We start from the raw sequence: 23,261 nt of genomic DNA, 5'->3' as shown, positions 1-23,261 counted from the left end.
CATTTTATGGCTGGTGCGACTTATACTCCGGTGCGACTTATAGTCCGAAAATTACGGTATGTTTCGTTTGAATAACTGTAACTTGGCCAGGAAGGTGGAGATAGCTGATTTGACTTTAATTAGGTTAGCCTCATTTCCCTGCAGCTGCAAATTAACTTCATTGAACTTTGCGAATATATCTGCCAAATAAGCAATGTCATGCTTCATGTTTCTTAGTTCATCACACAGAACAGAATTGGAGTCTTGGAAGAATTCAACAACTGTATCAAACAGTGAATAGAAACGTCTCAGGCAGTTTCCCTTTGACAGCCATCTAACTTCTGTGTGCAACACTAAACGTTCAAACTCTTCATCATTATCAGTGCACAGCTGTCGAAACAGTCGGGAATTGAGGGCATGTGCCTTGATTTTATTTATTGCTGTGATAACAGTACTCATTGATTTGTGTAGTCTACCACTCAGGTTTTTTGCGACCAGATGCTGCCTGTGGAAGCAGTTTTGAATGCTTCACTGCCTGGTTAGTTAGCCTGTCGCCACATATTAGCTTTGCGGGCTCGACTGGGGAAACATGTCACGTGACCGGGACGAGTGTCTTGACCTGAATTAATTGATCGTCGATAAAAAAAAAAAATTCTGTGCGGCTTGGCGGCCCGGTACCAAGTGACCCAGGTACCGGTCCGCGGCCCGGTGGTTGGGGACCACTGCCCTAACCAGCTCAACACAACACGGCGTGTTCTGGCGAGTCCCCAATTTCATGTTGACTTGAACTCAAGATGATGTTGACCGCCAGAATGTGGTTTTTATTATAAGATAAAATTCTGAACATTACAAGCTTGAAATTACAAACCTGAGCTTTTGCTTTTGTAGTCTATGCTGTCGGATCTGACTGGGCCAGAGCGGCGTGTTGTGTACAAATCGACTGCCGCCCCCCTACCGCCCCTTTCTTCCTCACCGCCCCCCCAGATCTTTCCACCGCCCCCAGGGGGGCGGTACCGCCCACTTTGGGAACCACTGCTTTAAACAGATGAATTGATGCATTGCAGGTCAAAGTCAACGTATGTTTTTATTGTTGTATTTATTTTTTACATATTTCTGTGCCGTGTGTTCATGTGATTCGGATGCCATTGGGCGTGTGATCTTTTCCAGAGACTTGAAACAAAATAACTATGTTTGCTGCTTCTCAATCCGCATTTATCACTCAGATTAGAATTTTTTTTGCCCTCGGCCACTTTAGATAACGGCTTAAACAACGGCCTTGTGCTTTTTTGTGGGTTGAGCGGCCAGCGCAAAGTTCCCAATGAAAAGCTGCGTAGGTGTTAAAACCCCAGACGCCTGCATGATGTGCTCAAGCCACAATGTGTTTTCTGCCGCACCATAAAAACAAACTAATTATTAAAGGGATTAAGGGCTATATCACTCATGTGCACCGTTACGCCATCGATGACATTATTCATCCGTAACCTCTTAAGTACAAAATGTGCTGCCATTTTTGGACTTCCTCAGCCAGCCGAGGAGCACAAAAAAAGCATCAGCGTTTGCTCGCATCAATGCCGCCTTTTGTATATATGCTGCTAAAAAGAAGTGGGGGGGCAGATTTAAGAGGCACTGAATGGATGCTTCCCATTTGTGGCCTTCTGGCTGCACTCCAAGAATGCCGCTTTCACGACACTTTAGCACTCAAAATTACAATCGTATAGCCACTATCTTGCCTTAAATTGCGATGCTTCTAGTTTGCGACCATGTGGCGGAGTTCAGAATTAACCAATCGCATAGCTAATAAACTTCAGATGTTTGAGATGTTTTGCAAAGTGAGCTGAACAGCAAGTGTTCTCCTAAGATTTTTATTTTTGACTTTGCTTGACCGTGTAAGACAGCCTCTCCTTTCTTCTTGCACTTTTTCCATGTCGCTTTCTTTTTTGTCTTCCTAAACGAACAAGGTGTGACGGTATTTATTTTAACGTGACCCATAATGAAAGGCTTCTGTGGGCTGTCGTTTAGAGTTGTCATGGATGTAACATTTGACTCATATAATTAGAGGATTTTACATTTATAACGCGGGGCTAAGCAAAAATAGAGTGGTGAGTGTTGTATTAGTAGTGTGTGTGTGTGTTCGTGTGCGTGCCAACTGTGACTTGCGACTAAAAACACAGTGGGCCTCACCACACACACACACATGCATTTATATGAACCCTTACGTACTGTTGGGTAAAATCTGGCCTAGTTTGACATTTGCCAGCAATAAAAATACGAAATGTCATCCTTTCAAATTATGTTGCCTCAAAACACATGAAAATGGAAATCTTTCAACTCTCCACAGGTGCTACAAAGTTCTCCTTCCCTTTCCTCCCAAACCCATCTTCCCTTCTTTTTCCTTTTGCTTCCTATTCATCCTCGTCTGATTTGTTCCCTTTTTTCCTCCTTGTTTCCGTCCTTCTCTCGCTCACATTCCTCTCCTTCATCTCTTACAGTACAGGTGGGGGAAGTGAAGGAGGGAACATGTTCCACACTTGACACAAAGCTGCTCTCTATCTGGCACACTAGCACACTGCATAAACACGGACAGCAGGCCGACGCCTCGCGCAGGCTAACGTTTCGTCTCATGTAAAAGAGCCGCTCCAGTGTGTCTCTCAGATCAGTCACACAAGTACAGTAAATGCATTGCTTGCATTTTTGGAGAGACGCAATTACCGCTACAGTCAAAAAATGAAACTTTTTTCAAGTGTGTGCACACTTAATGTGTCCTGTAAAATAAGAAATAATTGTGTGTTTTGGTGTTATCATCCCCAATGCCGGATGCGAGCTTGTCAAACCGAGTTGCCGCTCGTGGCCATTAAGTGCGGATTATCGGCTCCGGCTCCCTTTGAAGGTCTCATTCCTCCCACTTCCTTGCTTGGGACCTCCAGGAAGCAATCACACTCACGGATGGATGCTGCGCACGGAAGCAACAGAGTGCACCCGTGACCGTTTTGACTGTTTGCCCCACTTTTTCTACCACTTGCAATTAGGGGCTGGAGGCGCCGTTATGGCGAGCCGGACTGTTCAAAGGTAACATCACATGCGTCCACAGTGATACCTGTAAAAATTTTTGAAACTGTTTCCTTCATTAGATACACCCACGCAAGGCAAAGAAGTCGTAGTGTGTAGTTTGTTGCCTTTTCTCATAAGCCTTTTTTAGTGGAGTCAGCAACGTCACGGTAGGCCTAGAGGCAGGGCCGGACTGGGAGATTTTTTCAGGCCAGGGGTCAGTTATGTAACCAGGCCACCCTGGCCTTGCCCACACGTGCATGTTCACACCCACGCTTAAATGCATGGTCACAAGCAAAACGCATTTGTGCGCACACACATGCACACAATCATTCTTTGGGTTTTGTTGTGGGTTAGGATATCTGCAATATCTGAGATATCACAGGTATCTCAGATATTGCAGATATCACAGATATCACACACATGGCGATCTGTGACTGAATAATATTCTGTGATATCTGTGATCACAGACAGAATGCCCCAAAATGCACACTCACTAAGTTGTCTAGATATCTGATATCACAGATATCTCCGATACCTCAGATATCTCAGATATCTCAGATATCACAGATCTCAGATAACACAGATATCCCAGATAACATATCTCAGATATCTGAGATATCTCAGATGTCACAGATATCACAGCTATCTCAGATATCACAGATATCTCAGTCTTGATCATCCCATTTGACATTTTTTTATTATAATTATTTTGTTATTATTATTATTTATTATTTTTCATTATTTTTATTAAATATAATTATATTATAATTTTAGATAATTTAATTAATATATATAATTTAATTAATATATTATCAAACATGGGCTTTTGACTATCGTCAATAAAGCGGTTAATGTAATGACGCTAATCTACCACAAGACGGCAGTGCCCCCATTCACTTGTTCGCTTCATAAACTAGTCAAAAGCCTGTATGTTTAATATCGTACAACGTACGTATTTATTTAATTCTGCTTATGTGATGATATTTTAAACTAAACAGATGTACAGTAAAGTACTCATATGTTTAAGTTCTAATAACCATATTGTAACCGAATTGAAATGACATTTACATTAAAGAAACAGCAAGGATGAAAAAAAAGGAAATGGACATGTTCATTTTACGCTGGGTTACATACAAGTGAATGGGGGCACTGCCATCTTGCGGTAGCTTGGCGTCATTAGATGAACAACTTCATAAAGTCAAAACCTGTATGTTATGTTTTATGTCCCATCTCACCCGCAAGGCGACCACGATTGTGAGTGATGTGAGTCACCCCGCTCACTCTTTGTTCGATCTTCTGCCCTCTGGGAAGATCCTGCGCTCCCGCACCACCAGACTCACCAACAGCTTCATTCTCCGGGCTGTTAGGATCCTGAACTCTCTCCCCCCTTCTGCGTAGAGTCCTGCACTTTTGCGCTATATTGTGACTGTCTGCTGTAAGCACACTTGCTCCATTTTTGCTCCTCTTATTTATTGTTATTTGTTTATTTATTATTTATTCATCACTCTTATTTATTCATTGTTTGTGCCTTCTTGTTTTTATTTTTTGTGTGTTGTTTACTTGTATGTATATTGTGTACTATGTCTTGTCACCGTGGGATAGTGGGAACGTTATTTCGATCTCTTTGTGTGTCTTGGCATGTGAAGAAATTGACAAGAAAGCAGGCTTTGACTTTGACTTAATATTGTACGGCGTACGTATAGATTTAATCCTGCTTCTGCGATGATATTTTAAACTAAACAAATGTACAGTAAACTACTCATATGTTTAAGTTCTAATAACCATAGTGTAACTGAATTGAAATGATAGTTACAATAAAGAAAGAGCAATGATGAAATGGAAATGGACGTGTTCATTTTACGTTGGGTTACATACAATTGAATGGGGGCACTGCCGTCCTGTGGTAGATTAGCGTCATTGCATGAACCGCTTTATTGACGATAGTCAAAAGCCCATATGTTTGATAATATATTAATTGAATTATGTATATATTATATTAATTAAATCATCTAAAGTTATAATATATTTAATAAAAATAATAATATATAATAATGATATATTATAATAACTATAACAATAATGATTATAATAAAAACGATATATAAATTATATATTTGTATTTGTATATATGTATAAACAAATTAATTAATATATCATATATAATATAATAATAATAATAATAAAAACTTTATTTGTATAGCACCTTTCATACAAGAAATGCAGCTCAAAGCGCTTTACAACAATGAAAGAAAAACATGAATACATAAAAACAAAACATTAATGTATGCATACACAATTAATAAAGTGAGTTTAAAATAGGAGCACGCTTTAATAAAATAAAGAATATATCTTTAAGAAAAGGTAAAAAATAAAATAAAGATAAAGATAAAATTAGGCTTAAAATGAAATTTATAAAACGTAATTAGTTAAATGCTCGGGTAAAGAAATGAGTTTTAAGTTTTGTTTTGAAAATATCTAGCGACCTGGCCTCCCTGATACCTATTGGCAGTGTGTTCCATAGTTTGGGGGCGTAATTAACAAAGGCTGCATCACCGATCTTCTTTCTGCTGTTGCTGGGAGCCTCCAATAAACCAGCAGCAGATGATCGCAGGGTTCTTGGAGGTATATAGTATATATATAATTATATATATATGTGTATATGTATATTTAATTAATATTATATATAATGTAATTAATTTATTAAACATGGGCTTTTGACTCTACAATGAAACGGTTCATGTAATGACGCCAAGCTACCGCAAGATGGCAGTGCCTCCATTCACTTGTATGTAACCGAGCGTAAAATGAACATGTTCATTTCCATTTCATCATTGCTCTTTCTTTAATGTAAATATAATTTCAGTTCAATTACAATATGGTTATTAGAACTTAAACATATGAGTAGTTTACTGTACATTTGTTTAGTTTAAAAAAACCATCACATAAGTAGAAGTAAATAAATACGTACGTCGTACGAAATTAAATATACAGGCTTTTGACTCGATAGTTTATGAAGCGGTTCATGCAATGACGCCAAGCTACCGCAAGATGGCAGTGCCCCCATTCACCTGTATGTAAGCCAGCGTAAAATGAACATGTCCATTTTTCCTTTTCATCTTTGCTCTTTCTTTATTAATGTGACCAGACGTTCTCTATTTACCGGACATGTCCTACTTTTGAGCTCTAATAAGTTTTTGGGGGGTTAAAAAAAAATATATATACATATATATATGATGAGCTAGCTCCAAGTGGTCTCATGATATATATATATAAATTATATATATATATATATATATATATATACATATATATATAATTTGGTAATTTTATCTGAATTTGAGCAAATCGAAAATTTAGCATACACCATTCGTGTTAATTTTCTACTTTCTGTCTGCAGGTGTCAATCTTCAAAACGACCCCGTCATGGGTCACGACTTTCTGTGAGTTTTAAAGTCGACTCTTTCAATTGACTGCTTCTAATTGTCTTCTCATTTCAGTCCACAGGCCTGCATCTGTAACAAAGGGAACAGATTGACTGGCAAAAATATTTTTATTAGCAAGCAATCTTATCAAATTAACTAAATCATTTGTTCTTTATATTTTGTCTGCAGGGTCCAAGATGGCCGACTTGCAGTCCTGCATGGCTTCATGAGACACTTGCAGGTCTACTCTTGCTCAACACGTTGCCAAGCCCAATTTGCTTGTTAGGCTGAAAATGTAAAAGCAGAATGGTTGTATCGTTACCGTGTCTTTCAGACCAGCAAGCTGTGGTTGGAGACTTCCGATGCTGCCCTCCATTCCTCACTGGTGAAACACGCACGCGTCCAAATGTTTGACACGTCAAACATTTCAGCATGTTCTTCTTTCTGTTGTCCATCAGGTGGTGCTAAAGGACCTAGTTTCTGCAGCATGGATCTACAAGGTTTTGAACCTGTAGCATAATCAACCTCTTGTCTGACGTGCTGACTGGTGACAATTTAGTACAAACTTGGCATTGTTTAAAAGCACTTACCTGCTTTTTTTTTTATGCCTCCCTATTCCTGCAGAGCAGTTTCCAGTAAGGATGCAGTTGGAAAATCTGCCACCTGTTTGCAAAAGGAACAAGCCCTCCAAAACCATGCAGAGGTTCCTCAAGGCTGCCTCCATTTTCAGAGTTGACTCTCAAATAAAATGTACTAAATGGCAGCTTGATGTCTCCCTTGTTTGTGTTGTGTGCAGGTGTCCACTCTGGAGAGTCTTGACAACATTTCAGGAACTCTGCCTGTGCACCAGCGACCAGCTGCTTCCAGTCTACAGTTAAAAATAAAACCAGTAAACTTGAATGGAGTTGTTGTCTCAATGTTCCTTTTTCTTTACAGGCAGAGGTGACAAACCCTGGTCCACAAAGTGCAAAGCCTGCCACAGTTTGTCTTCAGCCACAGCTACTCCTGTGAGCTTGTTCACCTGGATCAATGCTGCCACAAGAACCCTCTGCTGGTAAGAGAAGGAAAGTAAATGACATTTTAGCAAACATGTTTGAAAATTTGAATCTGTTTTTGTGTCCAGTGTGGCACACCATCAAGTACCTGCTCGCAGCAGAAGCTGAGGACCAGAGCAAAGCTGCATACTAGCAGCACTTTGTTTTTCTTGTTACTTATTCAGCTCTAAGGCAACCTGAGAAGTGAGGCACTTTAAATGCTAAGCTTTATTACGATAATTTTTGTCTCCTATTTTCTGACAGGCAGCAAGGAACAAAATCAACTTCCTGGGTCATGCTGCAAGGAACAAAATCAGCTTCCTGGTCATGCAGCTTGCAATACTCGGTGCCATGAACAATTCTACTTGCGCACTGGTACGTTTCATGCCAAAACATTTTCTGCACAAAACGTTGACTTAACTTTTTACTTACCAATCTCTGTCTCAGGTCCAGGCATGGAGTACCACTCGTCCCACTGGCCGACCACTCCACCACTCGTCCCACTGGCCGACCACTCCACCACTCGTCCCTCTGGCCGACCACTCCACCACTCGTCCCTCTGGCCGACCACTCCACCACTCGTCCCTCTGGCCGACCACTCCACCACTCTGCAACGAGCAGACTGCCATCCAACTTGTTACTTTGTTGTGATTGAATGTTTACTCTGCAAAAGAAATAAAGCTTTTTTACAAATAAACTTTCAACTCTTAATTTTCAAACATCACAACTAAAACTTTAAAACAAAACTAAAAGTAACTATTTTTTCCAATAAAATATTTATAATTTTTTCCCCCACCCAAAAAATTTCTGGATTTTTTTTTACGGATTTTTTTCTGGTAATTTTGAGAAACGGGGCGTAATCATGACTGGAATACTACGTCGTGATTGGCTGAGAGCTCTAAAACTGGGTGGAGCAATGAGAATAAAAGGCTGTGGTTGGTTGAAAAGTGGGCGTAGATATGCAAATGAGGTGCTCTGTGATTGGTTAGACCTTTAGTGGGCGCAGTTTCCTTAAAGGAAAGCAATCTGATTGGTCAGCTGTGCATATGCTGCATTCTGATTGGCTGTCAGAAAGTGGGCGTGGTTATGCACATTTTGAGCCGAGACGTGATTGGCCAGGCTGACTTTGGGCAGAGGTAGGAGGCGGGCAAAGTCGCACTTAGGTTTTGGAAGGCTCTTTTCAGCTTTGAGTTGCGTGTTAGCCTTCAGCCACTGAACAGTCCCAAGCGTTTGACTGCTTCTCTCTATCTCCACATGACTCAAAGTGACTGCAATTGTACAATTATATCACTTTGACTCATGTGGAGACAGAGAGAAGCAGTCAAAGACTTGGGTCTGTTGCAGTGATGCTCACCTCAAGTCTGAAAACCTGTGTCCATACTCCATAGTAGTGGACACTTAGGTTTTGGAAGTGTCCAACTCAAGACTTCAAACAGTACTTTGCCAATGCAGTGACCACCAAGCATGAAAGACTTCCAACGAGCAAATTTGCTCATAAATCACAAAGACTCGCATTCCACTCGAACAATTTATTGAATAGAAAAGCAGTTTAAAAAGGCCCTGCCTCCATGGAAGCAGATTAAGTGCTTGATGAGCTCAGGTATGATGTCACTTACTTCCCATGGCAGGCACTAGGGGGAAGGTGAGCACATGCAAACAGTGCAAACATCTCTCACTGGGACAAAACCTAAGTGCCAAGTATTCCACAGTACCACCACCACCACCACACACTTTTAGACAAGTTTATCCATGACAATGACGCAAACCAAGTTAGTTAAATATATGTTTCTGACTAACTTGGTTTGCATCAATGTCATCAAAAAACACATCCAGAGGAGTGTGGTGGTGATGATGATATTGTGCAGTACCTGGCACTTGGGTTTTGTGAGAGATGTCAGCTGCTTGCATGTGCTCACCTTCTCCCTGGTGTGCCATGACAATACGACATCGCACATCTGCTCCTCAAGCACATAACACTACCAACTAACATACCTTATACACATTTTATTTTTATTTTTTAGATTTATATATTTTTTTAAATTCAAGTCATATTATTAGAACAAAGTGGTCCACTTTCACTTTTCATGTGTGCCAACTATGATCAAAAATATACTTTTAAGTTAAAATCCAAGTACATTTTTCAAAACGATACTTCTTACATTGACATGTAACTTTAACCATTGTAGAGCAATTATTTTGTTTCTTTTCACTGTGGCCCAAATAAACAACAGGACATAATTCATTTGGGAAATGACCAATTTAAATGTCCATTGATAACATTTTGGACTCCTAATATTTTAAGTCATATATGACACGACCTTCTACATGTAAGATTAGGAGGCAAACGTAAAGGTCCACCTTGCTAGTCACCAGAGGCATAATGCTACATGGAAAGTGGGAGGGGCATGTAGTACCTTTCGAGATATGCAGATAGACGACCAGTAGCTGACGTGAAGCCTCCAGTCTTCAAGTTTGGACATGGAAAAATATAGAAAACCAACGTTCAAGTCAAACGCTTTCCTTAATTATCCATTGATTGACAGCCGAGTGAGTGCTACTCGTGGGTGGGTGGTCATGCTAGCTAAAGCCCCACCTCTTGTTTAACGAGAGCTAGCGAGTTTCCACTGACGTAACGACTAACAAATATTCTCCTTTCCGAATGGACCTAATAGCAGGCCACTTCCTGATTGGCTGTTTGATCTGTGACGTCACTTGGACACTCCATTAGGTACACCACCATTTTCAGGTGTACCTAATAACAGGCCACTTCCTGATTGGCTGTTTGATCTGTGACGTCACTTGGACACTCCATTAGGTACACCACCATTTTCAGGTGTACCTAATAACAGGCCTCCTCCTGATTGGCTGTTTGATCTGTGACGTCACTTGGACACTCCATTAGGTACACCACCATTTTCAGGTGTACCTAATCACAGGCCACTTTATTAGGGAAAAATCATGGTCAAAGCTTAACTGAAAGGGAAAAGTGCCACACCCGCCCTCACCCCCACCTCCTGATTGGCTGTTTGATCTGTGACGTCACTTGGACACTCCATTAGGTACACCACCATTTTCAGGTGTACCTAATAACTTTATGCATTTTTTTTGTACATGTCAAGAATGTGTATTTGACTACTTGCTCTTTATTTTGGGGGACACCAACACATTACACAACGTAAAACATACATATTGTCATATAAAGCAGTTAACCAAACGCACACGAGGAAATGTTTGCCTTTTGTTGCCGTTTGTCACTAATCCAATGACTTTTCCAGTAGAGGTGGACAAAAGCCTTCTCTCCGGTGAGTTTAGTCGATTGCAGTGTAACGCGGTAGGAGCCACGGAGGGCAAACGGAGCAGAGGTAAATCAAAGCTGAAATGGAGTTGCGAAGGGGTCCAACTCAAACGCTACGTCTTTGCAGGGCTTGCTCAATGGGAAGCTAAACACAAAATGTTTTTTTTGGGTCAAGAGTGACTTAAGTGCAGACCAACTCCTGCATTAGTTTCCCCACGAAGGACGTCTGGCTTCATCCAGTACACACATGACCACACTGCAATGTGTCTGAAATGTCTGAAAACTCACTCTTGCATAAACAGCACCTCCTGTCTAATTTTCTTTTTGTAGTGCAGCAGATAAAATAAAGACATTAAACCTCTTGTACTATTTTATTTACAAACCTACTGACAATTATGCTGGACTTTTTTTTCTTCTTTTACTCTTGGCTGGTGATTCTTGTCTTTATGACTTCTTACATATAGTCTTTTTGTGATACGGAATTAACATGCACTAAAAAAGACCAAGACAGTAGATTTAAAATAGGGTCATCTGCTTCCATAATACAAGCGTTTTAACCTGACATTGTGTCACTTGTGTTTCGTACCGTGTGATGTTATTGTCTTCGTTTTGACTTCCAGTCAAGGCCAGGCGTCCCTATTCCTTTGTCCACACAGCAAGTCCACCTGAGTTTTGGACAATCATGACAACACAATACATTCATCAGGACTCTTCCTCAACATAATTCACAGACTTGGGACCATTAAATACAACACAAAGTCTACCTTGAGAGCAAACATGCAGTACAAGACATAAAAGTGGCATTGAACTTCACAAAATGTCTGCCACATTCCAACTCATTCAAACATCTATGTACGTTTTGTCCTTTTACATGCCGCCGCCCTACTGTACAAATCTGCATCAATACGTGCAGGTTGAAAGATTAAATAACCATGTATGCTTGCAAGAAAATCTTTCAGTAGACTTACTTGGACCTTCCACGCACACCTTCTGTTGCTTTAGACACATTTGCTACTTTTTAAGACCTGTTGTGAGGTGGCCATGTGTTAAAATAAACTAATACCACTACCAACAACAAAATAATCAGCAGTCTCATTTGCCGCCGTCCTCATAGTTGCTATGGGAACATGCAGAGTCGTTTCACCCATTAGGCAACGTACCACGGCGGGTACCGGAAAACTGGGAAATGATTCACCTCCAGTAAAGTTATACTAGCTACTACTACTAACTAACCCTCCAAATCTGCTAAAACTTGATTTTATATTTGGGTGACATCTTAGAAATGAAAGTTGATGGTAAAAACAACATTGGAGCGCCACCCACATTGGCTCTGCGATAATGTGACAATAAGAGGAAACAAGGCTACAGTGCTCTTTCAAAGGCTTCTTGAGTACAGCCCAAATGATTTGACAGGTTAGCAAAGTGCACGACTAGACTAGATTGCGCACTACGACGCCGCGCCCGACAGCTCTTCTACTCGCTTCTTATGGATGCCTTCTGTAAAAGACAGCTTGGCTGCCTACTGGATATATGGAGCTGTACTGCTAATGTAAATTATGAAGGCACTTCCTGGTAGCACCTAGAATCATATATTTGAGAGAACCAGTAAGAAGCCCTTATGTGACGTCGGAGGGGAGCCTGAAGCGACGAGGTTTGGGGATCACAGCAGGCAGAAGCCTAAAATGTACTGCAGCAGTTTGTTGCGGTTGGCCTGAGGTAGGAAGGTGGCGCTCAGCTCCAGCGTGGTCACACGCTCCTCTCGTCGCTCCTTGAGGACCTGAGGACAAAACACACGCTGCGAGTCCCATCAAATTCCTAAAAGGTGATCTTTCTGTTAACGTTCCGAATATATTTCGGTTACCCCGAGATCCTTGAATGTCCTCACTGTGTTCTTCACCAGGTAATGAGTTGCACTTTCACCTGAGGCAAAAAAAATAAAAAAATTAATCGTGAAGACAAGTTCAAATCAAAATTTGGATCGAAATTGATTGAAATGGCGATGAAACCCTTCACTTTTACAACCCCAGCGTCGTAACACGCCTATGTACATCTTTTAAAGCAGCGGCTCGCGCGCAATCACCGTAAGCAGCGATCCTCCTCTCGGTGCGCGTGAGCAGGTATCGGAAGAGGCGCTGCGTGTACTCTGGCTCGGCCATGGGCTGACTCAAGCTGTGCACGAAGATGGCGGCGCCGCCGTAGGCCTCTAGGACGGGGCTGAGGAGCCGCTGCAGGAACACAAAGAAATCCCGGTGCTCTGCCGACAGGCTCACCTGGAAGCAGACGTCGGCTCTGATTTAACGCTCCTCAAACTTAATAGTCCCGGGAAGACTATAAAGAGCAAAGATGAACCTTCAGATAGCGATCCCGCTGCTCCTCCCCAAAGTCGCTGTCCTCGTCCTCCTCGTCGCTCCTCCAGGAGAGCGGCTCGGGGAACTTTTGGGGCCAAGGTTCTTCGGTGGGACTGGGGCTAAGTTCCTCCTGGTCCTCCTGACACACAAAAAGGCCATCAGGACAGAGATTGCCAAGGGCACAGGTAGTGCGGTTCTCTCGAAACAGACCTCAGCCACATAGAGGACGCCGTACTGGATGAGGCGGGTGACGGCATCGTGGAACACCTGGTAAATAGTCTGGCAAGGCTGCAGGGCGCAAACAGGCAGGCTTGACTCTATGTCACGCGCATGATCAGAGTGCAGCAGAGAACCTACCGACGCCACCGCCACCTCATTGACCAGGAAGTGCGAGAGGCCGGCGGCCTTGCGGATGAGCTTCTCCTGACTGAGCGGAGAACCGGCGGCCGCGGTGTCGGGATCTCGTGCTGACGCCGGCAACGACAACTCAAACTCGGCCGCCTGCTCCCGCTGCAGGGACAGGATGCTGCAGGCTGCGCGCAAATGCATTTTGAAAGTTAACCCTTTTTCTTTTGCACCACATCGGAGAAAGCGGCAACGTACCGACGATGGCGTCGGCGATGAAGACGTGGAAGAGGCCGTTGCTGTAGAAGTTGAGCTCGAAGAGGGCCGGCACGGTGTGGCCGGGTGCGATGGTGAACTCGCCGTTGCGGTTGGCGCCGCCGGTGACGGCGATGCAGTTCTCTAGCAGGTGCAGGGCGCGCATCACCACGTCCTCAGAGTTGCCCGAGAAGCCCAGGTCAAAGTCACGCGACAGCACCTCCTCCTTCATGTTGAAGAAGTCCTCCACCAACTTGGAGAGCGCCACGCCCTGCGAGAAGAGAAGCAAGCTCACATTTCGTCACAGTTCCTGCAGGGGGCACTCGTGCTTCAAAGTTCTGATCAGGGAAGCAACCTGATCTCTGCGCAGTCAGGTATATGTGACATTTGCCTCACCTTGCTTGCCAGAGGTCAATTCATTTTACAATTGAATATTCGACTAACAAATGAGCAGACATACCTGTCTGTGTCGGTAGAGCAGCAAACAGGCCACGATGTGCGTGGACATGATGGCGGACGACTTGTTAGCCGCTGCAAGGGGGTGGGTGGGGATGACAAAAGGAATGTTGAAAACAGAAATAGTGGCAGCGTGGTGCTTATCTACTCATATGCAGACAGACAGGAGAGGCCTGAAACTGAACGGACGGTACCGCTAAGCAATATGGATGAAAATTTCAATCGGAATACATTATACAAGACATGATTTTGGTCATACAATTGGAAGAAAAATGAAGTGGAACGTGGGAGGGTTACTCCAAGTCATGATAAGCATCATTCCTTAGTGGGGATGGAAGGCAGCAGAAAACCGGCACTGGTGTTGCATTCCAGCCCCACTTACCCCCTCCAACTCCTCCTGCGTCCTATTGGCCGAAAACAACATGCCACGCAGCTGAGGGCATTGTGATTGGCTGCAGCCCATTGAAAAAAATGCAGGACAAACCGGTTTCTGCTGCTGCAAGCCCAGTTGGCTTTTCCAATGAGGCACCTTGGGACGTGACATTGGCTTACTGAAAAGAACGTGCTTGGCCAGGTTGTTAATGAGCTGTCGTCGGCACAGGTCTTCGGGAAGCTCTCTGTTCTGCAGGGCCTCCTCCTGACGGTCAAACAGCTGAGCGTCGGGCCTGAAAGCATTTTCAAGAAAAGCCGTCTCGGAAAGATATCGTTTGCCGTGTCTCATTCCGGGTCGCGTACAAAGAAACGGGCAGATGCGAGTGGTCCCGAGATAATGTCAACTCCAGCGGCGTGCGCAAATGACGGCGCCTGCAGCGAGGAGCCATCTCAGAGGCTTTATTGGAAGGTTTTAGGAAGAGTGCCTTGCTTACTGCGCATCAATGATGGTGGGCATCAAGGAGTGCTCGAGGGACAGCGGGGGGGCCACATGGCGGCTCTCTGCTGTCCAGGTACTCCTGCGTTCATCGTATAAAAGGTTCAGTCATGTTCTTGGGACTTGAAGTCCTTCACAATAGGGGCCGCCTCACCTTTAAGGAAAAGGGCTGGTTGAAGTCAACGCGGACACAGCCGTAGTTCTTCCTCAGCATCCTGAACACGCCGCACGCTATTCCCCACAAGCTCTCGTTTTTCTTGGGCTTGCCCTGCTCGCACGCAACATTTCAGACATGGCCCCGTCGGCGGCCAGCTTTGACGGACGTCGCCGATGAGCGGCCTCACAGCTGCTCGCTGTTGTAGTTGCCCTCGATGATGCGGTCGTACGAGATGCCCACCGGCACCACCAGCACGTCGCCGACGGCGCCCGAGTGCAGCGCGTCCACCACGATGGACAGCATGCCGGCGCGCGCTGTGGACATTTTGCCACTGCGGGAGCGCGTGCCCTCCAGGTAAACCTCCAGGAACTGCTGCTGACGCAACAGCTCTTCTGTGTACTGGAAAGAAAAAAATTGAAATGAATGTTTTGACAATTTTTTCTTTCTTTTTGGCGGAAGCGCTTATTGTCACATTATGTGCAAAGAAAATTAACTATTGTGTTTCAATGCAATTTAATGGTGGGAAAAATATCTAAATGCTATCAAGGAAAAATAAAATTAGAGCAAGTAGAAAGTTCTGAAAGATTACTTGAACAGACAGGTGATTAAAAAAAAAAAAAAAAAAAAAGAGGTCCAGAAATGGCCCGCAAGTCAGACTTTGAACACAGGCAGTGTTGTGCAACCATATCCTTTCAGTGCAGCCTGAGGACATTTGTGTGTGTGTGTGTGTGTGTGTGTGTGTTTGGGGGGGGGGGGTTGTCCTGAAATAGACCCCCGGCTTGGATTGATTCAGCTGCAAAGACGCGGCTGGGGACTTAACAACATTTACTTTTGCTATGTTGGGACCGCTGCCAGGTACATACAGATTTGGTCATATTGCTGAGTAGGCCCTCTCTCCGTAAATTCTTGTCATCTCGATGAGATGCGAGGCACAATTTTGAAGGTCGACCGACACGAGTCGGTCATTATAATCCCAACAAACACACACAAAACTGCCCTCAGCTGATAGCGCTTATCTTATTGGCTCAACGCGCAATTACTTTTGCGGGTCGATGCAAAGTGCGGCGTGTCGCAGACAACAGGCATATTCTCAACCAAAGGCATATTTTTCTACTTTTGCAAGTTTGCAGAATTCTATTGGTATCTTAGCAACAGCAGATTAGCATGTATAACTAAGACTGGATTTACGTCTGTTTACAAAGGAGTACGAGGGCCACGCTGAAAAACAAACTGAAACTATGAGAATTAAGTCATATGAGAATCTTTTGAAACGTAAATTTTTCAGATAAAAAAAAAAAAGTCATAGCTGTTACATTTGCATATTTGGCTAAGACTTCAATGAAGCGGAGTGAGATGCCGGGTGAACTAATTCAAGATAAAATACAAAAGCAAGACTCACAGCGTATAAGAGCGATCTGTACAAAATATCTTTCTTGCCGTCCCCGGACTCCTCCATTTTGCGCCGTATGAAGAAGCCTCCCAGCTTTCGGATCAGGGTGCTGAAAGGACAAAAGTGGCGCTTGGCATTTTCCCTTGTGCAGACACGAGGCGAGGCGAGGCTCACCTGAGGATGGGGATGCTGAGGTTGTTGCCGGCGGCAATGTGCGGCGCCTTGATGTTGTGACAGAAGAGGATGAGCGTGATGAGGAGATAGTCGATGTGGGACTTGTGGACGGGCAGGAAGACCATTTGGAGCGTTTGCGCTGCATGAGCCACAAACAACGTGCAATTTGGACTCCATATTCTCATCAATTGCCTACACCACAAATTATTTTTTTTTTTGCCCCTGACCTCTACCGCTGCTTTTTTGACCATTTCCAGCTGGCCCTTGTGGATCTGAATGCTCCAGAAGAAACCATTAAAGAGCCTCAGCAGAACCCAGCCTGTCAGCCTGGAGAAGACAGACAGGAAAAACTTGCACTGGGAAAAATTGGCTCCCGGTGATGCGATGGGGTCGCCGCCGCGTCTCTAATGAGGATGCATTTGCACGTACCTGATGAAGGCGGGCGACACGCTGGCCACCATCTGCTGGAGGCAGCGCCGGGCTTCTGCTTGACTTTTCCTGACCGACTTGCCGCGTTCAGAACAGGGCCGGCTGGAGGCGACGGCAGCCTCGTCCAAATCAGCGGCCACGCTCAAGACGGCACTCTCCACACTGCACCAGAAGCACGTCGTTGAAAAGGAATCAAAGACGTCTTGCACACATTTGGCCCTCTGGAGTGCACGCCCAACAATCAAGTATCAAATTTTAAACAAAACAAAAAAAAATCGACTACATTGGCGATTGCCTCTTTCTTAACTTCTTAATTTAATCTAATTTCTTACCTGTTGCTGTTCAGCACGTTTTCCACCACATTGCGGGGGAACATGTCCTTGTGAACGTCCCGCTCCATGACAAAGAGCACATAGCTCAGTTGCCGTGCCAACCAGCCGCGCTGCCTGCACACAGCAAATAAAACCCAGCAGGTAAGCTTTTCATTTAGCTGAATTTGATTCATTTTGGACTACAGCTGTATTAAATAACTGTACTTTAGAATTTTGAGGGGGGAAAAAAACTAACACTTTTAGTTTGCATGTAACGCTGCTCTTATCACCGCTTGCACTGCAGGTGAAAAGGTTTAATGAGGACGGATGAAGTGGATACATTGACTTTGTTATTCCCTGTGAACAAACTTGTTTGGATATAAGGAAAGACTCAACCAGCGTCGCATACATGTGACTCCACCGACGTTTTAATTATTTAGCCCTCTACTCCAATGGTTCGCACAATTCAATACACGTGTTTCCACAACTAGTGACGCCTCAAAGGGTGCACAAGAGGCAAAAATCACCTAGAACTGCCTTATATCGTATAAAAACACGTGTGATATTGCTCACTTCTTGTGTTGAGCTCACATTGCCATCATGTTGCAGGTAGCAGAGCAGTATTTGGGACACGCTAAAATGAAAATGAAAACATGTATAAAATGAGGAAAAGACATGTTTACCTGGTGTGGGTCTCGTTTATGTAGATGACGTTACGCAGGCCGAGCGACGGAATACTCGGGTTGAACAGCTTCTCCTGTGATGGGAATGCAAATGAATGAATGAAAATGTGCCTCTTCTGCCCCACTAATTCTGAATTCTTTAAGAACCAGCACTCGGTGAGCTGCACAATATAAACGATCCAACTTTCTTTATGCACGTAAAGTATATTATAGTGTAGTCTCAAATGTCTGTTGCTGGGGTACGTCAATTTCGCTAATGGCTAAGAACTAATTAGCCGCAGTGTGTAAGGTTACCCAGCTCTGCGGCGTGCAAGAGTGGCAGCAGCGGCCGACGAAGGGCCTCTTCCTGTTCAGAAGCCCCTCCTTCCACGTGGTGGCCACGCAGCGCAGGACTGACGGACTGGTGCTGCGGTCCTAAAGGAGATATATTACAGAAATGTCCTTTCTGTACAAACAAAGGTATGTGCAGTGGAAACGCTAGGGCGCTAACAGTGAATTATTTGAAGTTGGAACTATTTCAATCTGCTGGGTTTGAACGTGTGCCGATTATGGCGGGCGACTCTTACGGAGTCATCATTGGGCCGCTTCCAGCGGTTGCACCACTGCTCGCCGTTGTTGACCTGCAGCAGCAGGCCGTCCGACAACTCCATGGCCTTTTCTTCTCCTCCCCTTCCGACCCAACACCCTCGAACTGGACACCTGGGTGGAATGACAAAAATCAAAACAAAACATTTGACATGATTGTGACACGGTCAGCTTTAGCTCTGCATGAGTCCCAGGGAGTACAAATATTTGCACAATTGGACTTTAATTTCCTGCATTATTTGACACAACTTAGTATGCATACACTAGTTAGTAGTTCAGCTCGCAAGTCCCTTTCATGAATGGATGGTCCACCGTCCAGTGTGGGTGTTGCGTTTCAGCACCAGTGCCCGGCGCGCACACCGATGAGGGGGCAGAGTGGGCTTTTTTGTGAACAGGGTCATTGGCCGAGAGTACTCCCCGTCATGGGGTGACTGTTGGGAGCCAAACAAAAGCAGCTGAGGAATGAGAAGCCGTGGCAATTGGGTAACAGCGGAAGCTTGTTTCCACGACGCTGTCACAGATGGGGGGAAAAAAATGGTCTCCCAGTTTTTGCTTCAGTTCAAATAATTGATTTTCTTTTCATTTGAAACTTAAGATAATTGCCATCTGTGTTCCCTTTTCAAGACATCTCTAATCGGTTTGAATCAATCCTTCTCAAATTGAGGGGCGCATATCATGTTGTGGAGACCTTTTAAATCATGAATGAAAACTCTACATGAATAATAATCTGGTTTGGACTCACACAAGGATGCTCGGGGAGGTAGACAAAAGACTGTTGAGATCCCCTTCAAGTGATTTCTTAAATAAGCAGGTCAAACTGTCTAGTGACAGATGGGCATGCAAATAACGGGTCGCACAGACAACAATGGTGAGCTGGACGTCTGGCATCACACTGCACCACTACGTTAAACGGAACTAGGATTGGCCACATGCTAACCGGGATAACCTTAAACTGGCTGAGTTAGGAAGCATATCGGGGGGCACTTGAGCCCTTACACTTCAATGTCACCGTGGAGGTAACGCGACTCAAAGCGACGTAGTACAAAAGTCGCTCGATTGCGGTCGCCAACGTCACTAACTGATGGAAGATGCTACGGGTTGCTTGTTTCCATGACAATGACAGCACGAGCCGACCGATGGTTTGCTAGCAAGGCGGCGAATGGGGGGGGGGGGGGGGTCGTTAGGGGCTCGCTTACCTTCAATGTCGCATTACGTTGACTCGTATTTATCAAAAAATCTAATAACTTGTCAACACAAGTGTCCACTCCACAGAGCTCGGCCGCCGTCGGTAATGCGGTACCGTATGCCACGCTAAGCCGTTCTGACGTCTCCGGCCCCGGCACACAGAATGCGGTGCTTACAGCCTTTCGTCCATTGGAGCAAAACGCCTCAGGCTCCTCATTAATATTGATAACATTGTCTTATCTCGGATTCGCTGAGATCAAGTACAAAACCCAATCACGGGGAGGCACATTATGACTATACATGACGTAGTGCGTTCATTCATGCAGTGTCTCCCGTCTTCTTCGCGTTTACTTCTAATTCATGATCACTTCGAAACAAACGCGACTGCCACCGCTGGGTTAAATCAGGGACTACATGATTCGTTCAAATCAGCTGTCATCTTTCGCCCTCTAGGGGTGGGAAAAAGAAGTGCATTCACGTGGAGCACACCACTCTTCGAGGGTGGGGTGTTGAATTAAATGCTAAAACTTTAATACGTTACGTACAAAACTCACATTAGTTTGTTAATTTGTGAGCCATTGATATTCGAATTGCTACATATGAATTGCAAACGACGGGTTTATTTTGCCTTTTGTAGCCGCGGATGTGCTGGTGACCCTTGACGACGACTGAAATGGTTGCGACAGCACTGTCTAGTTTCTCCTGTCTTCATTAAGCTCGCCGTAGGCATGAGGTAAGTTTCCTTGCTGTTCCACGATCAGATGTATTTTATTTTCGTAAACAAACGGTTCTCATAGGCTCCGGGTAATTTATTTCAAACACCAGTAGATACATTCCGTCAGGGTTGATGAGATTTAAAACGTCATGGAAGAAAATTGCTAATTTAGGCCCGGTGCTAACTTTACAGACATGCCTGACGTCACAACACATAGTTAAACAAGTCGAGACGGTGTCAGGAACCATTGCAACTCTGACTTGCGATTTCACACCTTCAGGGACAAAGGTATTTCAAGTACAAGTCTGCTATAAATTTCATTCACTTAATGCAATGAATATGCTATCACAGTTCAACAATGCAATCAAAGCAATATCTTTTCCATAGTAAATCATCGCCAACGACATTGTTGGGAGTAACTGTCAAAACAAGCTTGCTGCTACTTTAAGTGAAAGATCCAGTTTGGGTGGAAAATGTCCATGACAATTTTGGAAATGGTTCAAATTCAGTGTAGTGGCTTGTCAGTCACATAATTGCATCTAATCCAACTTGTTTCCCCAGTATGCTCAGGCTTCAGAAGCGCTTGGCGTCCAGCGTCATGGGCTGTGGCAAGAAGAAAGTTTGGCTGGACCCAAACGAGACCAATGAGATTGCCAATGCCAACTCACGTGAGTTGTTTTACCGGCTACAGGTTATCGCTTATTTGTGCCATCTTAATTGTTTCAATGCAATTCTACACGACAGGCCAGCAGATCCGCAAGCTGGTGAAGGATGGTCTGATTATCAGAAAGCCTGTGACAGTGCATTCCCGTGCCCGCTGCCGCAAGAACACGCTGGCGCGCCGCAAAGGCCGTCACATGGGCTACGGTTGGTCATGCGAAATCAACTGATACAATAAATGGCTTTTGAACAAAACTGTAAACTCACTTTCTTGGCTTTGCAGGTAAGAGGAAGGGTACTGCCAACGCCCGTATGCCCGAGAAGCTGATGTGGATGCGGCGCATGCGCATCCTACGCCGTCTCCTCCGCCGCTACAGGGAGTCCAAAAAGATTGACAGGCACATGTAAGCGGGAAGTGTTATCTTCGATTTTTCTCTATTCCCAATTCATTGCGTTTAACTGAAAGTTGCACCTACCTGTCCAGGTACCACAGTCTGTACCTGAAGACCAAGGGTAACGTGTTCAAAAACAAGCGCATCCTGATGGAGCACATTCACAAACTGAAGGCAGACAAGGCTCGCAAGAAGCTCCTGGCGTAAGTTATTTCAATTTGATTAAACCCTCATGAGGGTTTATCGAGGATATATCACACACACCAATGAATGAAATCAAAATAAGATTTCACTGTTGTTGTAATGTCCACTTTTGTCCACTGGGTGACGCCAATGTTGCTGGATTCGAGTGTTGCCACTCTTCCCAGCTTTTATTTTTTGCCAGCATGCCTCACAACTGAAATGATAATACTGTCTAGAAATGTCTATCAGGATAAATATTAACACTTGTGTCCTCTGGCGCAGCGACCAGGCCGAGGCTCGCCGCACAAAGACAAAGGAGGCTCGCAGGCGCAGAGAGGAACGTCTCCAGGCCAAGAGGGAGGAGTTCCTCAAGAACTTGGCCGAGGAGGATGAAGCTGGCAAATAGCGACTGCATCTCTGCTTTTGTTATTAATAAATGGGGTTAATGTTACCACATGTTGGTCAATGCTTTTCTTCTGTGTGGAGGTTAGATTTTTAAATACTGTTGTTTCTGCCAACTTCTTCATTAGGTCCACAGGTAAGCTTGAATTTTAACAAACCATTTCACGCCAGTGGTATAAACGGCCGGATTCCATCCACAGCGGTGAATGAGTTCAAATCTGCTTGCGTGGTTTAATTTAATTCACATTTTATTAGCGTTATCAGTATAGCACTTTATGGAGTCGCCATATAAAAGCAATCCCGCTGTGTGTAAAAATAAAGAGCCATCTCAGGTAAAGTAGATGAGACCGCATGAGGGGGGGACTAGGCGGAGGCCATTTTGTGACTCGCCTCATCTTGGTTCTTCATTGCGGGGAGGCGCCGCTGTTTTCTGGAGCGTGAGACTTAATGGGATTAGACGACGGCAAGGAATATGAGCCGCTCTTCACGATTACGCTCAGCCCTCAGAGTCACATTTTCCACATGCAACAATAACAACGGAGCTAACATAAATACACGTCACTGAGCCGCTTTGCTGTTACTATTTTTACTTAACTTCAGAGGATAGTGGACCTTCCGTACTGGAGGTTGACAGAGGTTTGCTAATACGACAGAGGGCAGTTTATTTTCGTACGCCTTGTATTTGTACATCTGCTCAATTTTCATGTTAATTTTTAGGGGTAAAATAGTTTTTTTAAAATCTAAACAAAATACAGGTCTGCTTATACTATGCTTTCTTCAACATTTGGCACTCATAATATTAATAAACAGATATAGTTGGAGGCGGAGCTTTAAGCGGGGAAGCAAAAAACAGCTGGAGGCAGCAAACAAAAACGTTTCATTAAATAATAAACGAGTCAGCAAACACTAAACCCATTAAAATGCTAAACAAGTTAAGCCGCAGCG

The 23,261-nt window shown here is 44.1% G+C and overlaps 2 protein-coding genes and 1 long non-coding RNA gene across 6 annotated transcripts; 2 read left to right on the top strand and 1 right to left on the bottom strand.

Annotated features, from left to right (window-relative positions):
- The first annotated feature begins 7,586 nt into the window (after window positions 1–7,586).
- On the top strand, window positions 7,587–8,179 carry LOC119138367. 2 transcript variants are annotated; one of them, XR_005101118.1, is made up of 3 exons: window positions 7,587–7,687; window positions 7,748–7,858; window positions 7,931–8,179. It is a non-coding gene; the product is annotated as an uncharacterized LOC119138367 (long non-coding RNA). The 2 variants fall into 2 exon arrangements; XR_005101117.1 differs by having other exon boundaries at window positions 7,748–8,179.
- Window positions 7,923–20,279, bottom strand: gpam (glycerol-3-phosphate acyltransferase, mitochondrial). The gene is given in 24 exon segments (XM_037278393.1): window positions 7,923–8,147; window positions 9,898–9,947; window positions 11,365–12,555; window positions 12,640–12,698; window positions 12,859–13,048; window positions 13,128–13,265; window positions 13,337–13,414; window positions 13,484–13,659; window positions 13,730–13,997; window positions 14,187–14,257; window positions 14,735–14,847; window positions 15,049–15,114; window positions 15,116–15,132; window positions 15,205–15,319; window positions 15,395–15,606; window positions 16,607–16,706; window positions 16,772–16,910; window positions 16,992–17,098; window positions 17,201–17,362; window positions 17,533–17,646; window positions 18,195–18,268; window positions 18,489–18,608; window positions 18,761–18,893; window positions 19,976–20,279. Coding segments are annotated over 21 exon segments (2,520 nt in total). The 5' UTR covers window positions 18,845–18,893; window positions 19,976–20,279; the 3' UTR covers window positions 7,923–8,147; window positions 9,898–9,947; window positions 11,365–12,438.
- A 298-nt stretch (window positions 20,280–20,577) lies between these two features.
- On the top strand, window positions 20,578–22,380 carry LOC119138341 (60S ribosomal protein L19-like). 3 transcript variants are annotated; one of them, XM_037278363.1, is made up of 7 exons: window positions 20,587–20,697; window positions 20,872–20,967; window positions 21,241–21,347; window positions 21,424–21,546; window positions 21,623–21,743; window positions 21,824–21,934; window positions 22,197–22,380. In XM_037278363.1, exons 3-7 carry the CDS (start codon window positions 21,242–21,244, stop codon window positions 22,318–22,320), a joined length of 585 nt encoding a protein of 194 aa, XP_037134258.1. In that variant the 5' UTR covers window positions 20,587–20,697; window positions 20,872–20,967; window position 21,241; the 3' UTR covers window positions 22,321–22,380. The 3 variants fall into 3 exon arrangements, with proteins under 3 accessions (XP_037134257.1, XP_037134258.1, XP_037134259.1); XM_037278362.1 differs by lacking the exon at window positions 20,872–20,967 and having other exon boundaries at window positions 20,578–20,697; XM_037278364.1 differs by lacking the exon at window positions 20,587–20,697 and having other exon boundaries at window positions 20,733–20,967.
- Window positions 22,381–23,261: the final 881 nt, after the last annotated feature.

Source organism: Syngnathus acus, chromosome 19 (genome assembly GCF_901709675.1).
Source record: "Syngnathus acus chromosome 19, fSynAcu1.2, whole genome shotgun sequence".
Classification (NCBI taxonomy): Eukaryota; Metazoa; Chordata; class Actinopteri; order Syngnathiformes; family Syngnathidae; genus Syngnathus; species Syngnathus acus.
Note: the sequence above shows the minus strand (reverse complement) of the source record. Positions and strands in the feature narration are given on the sequence as shown.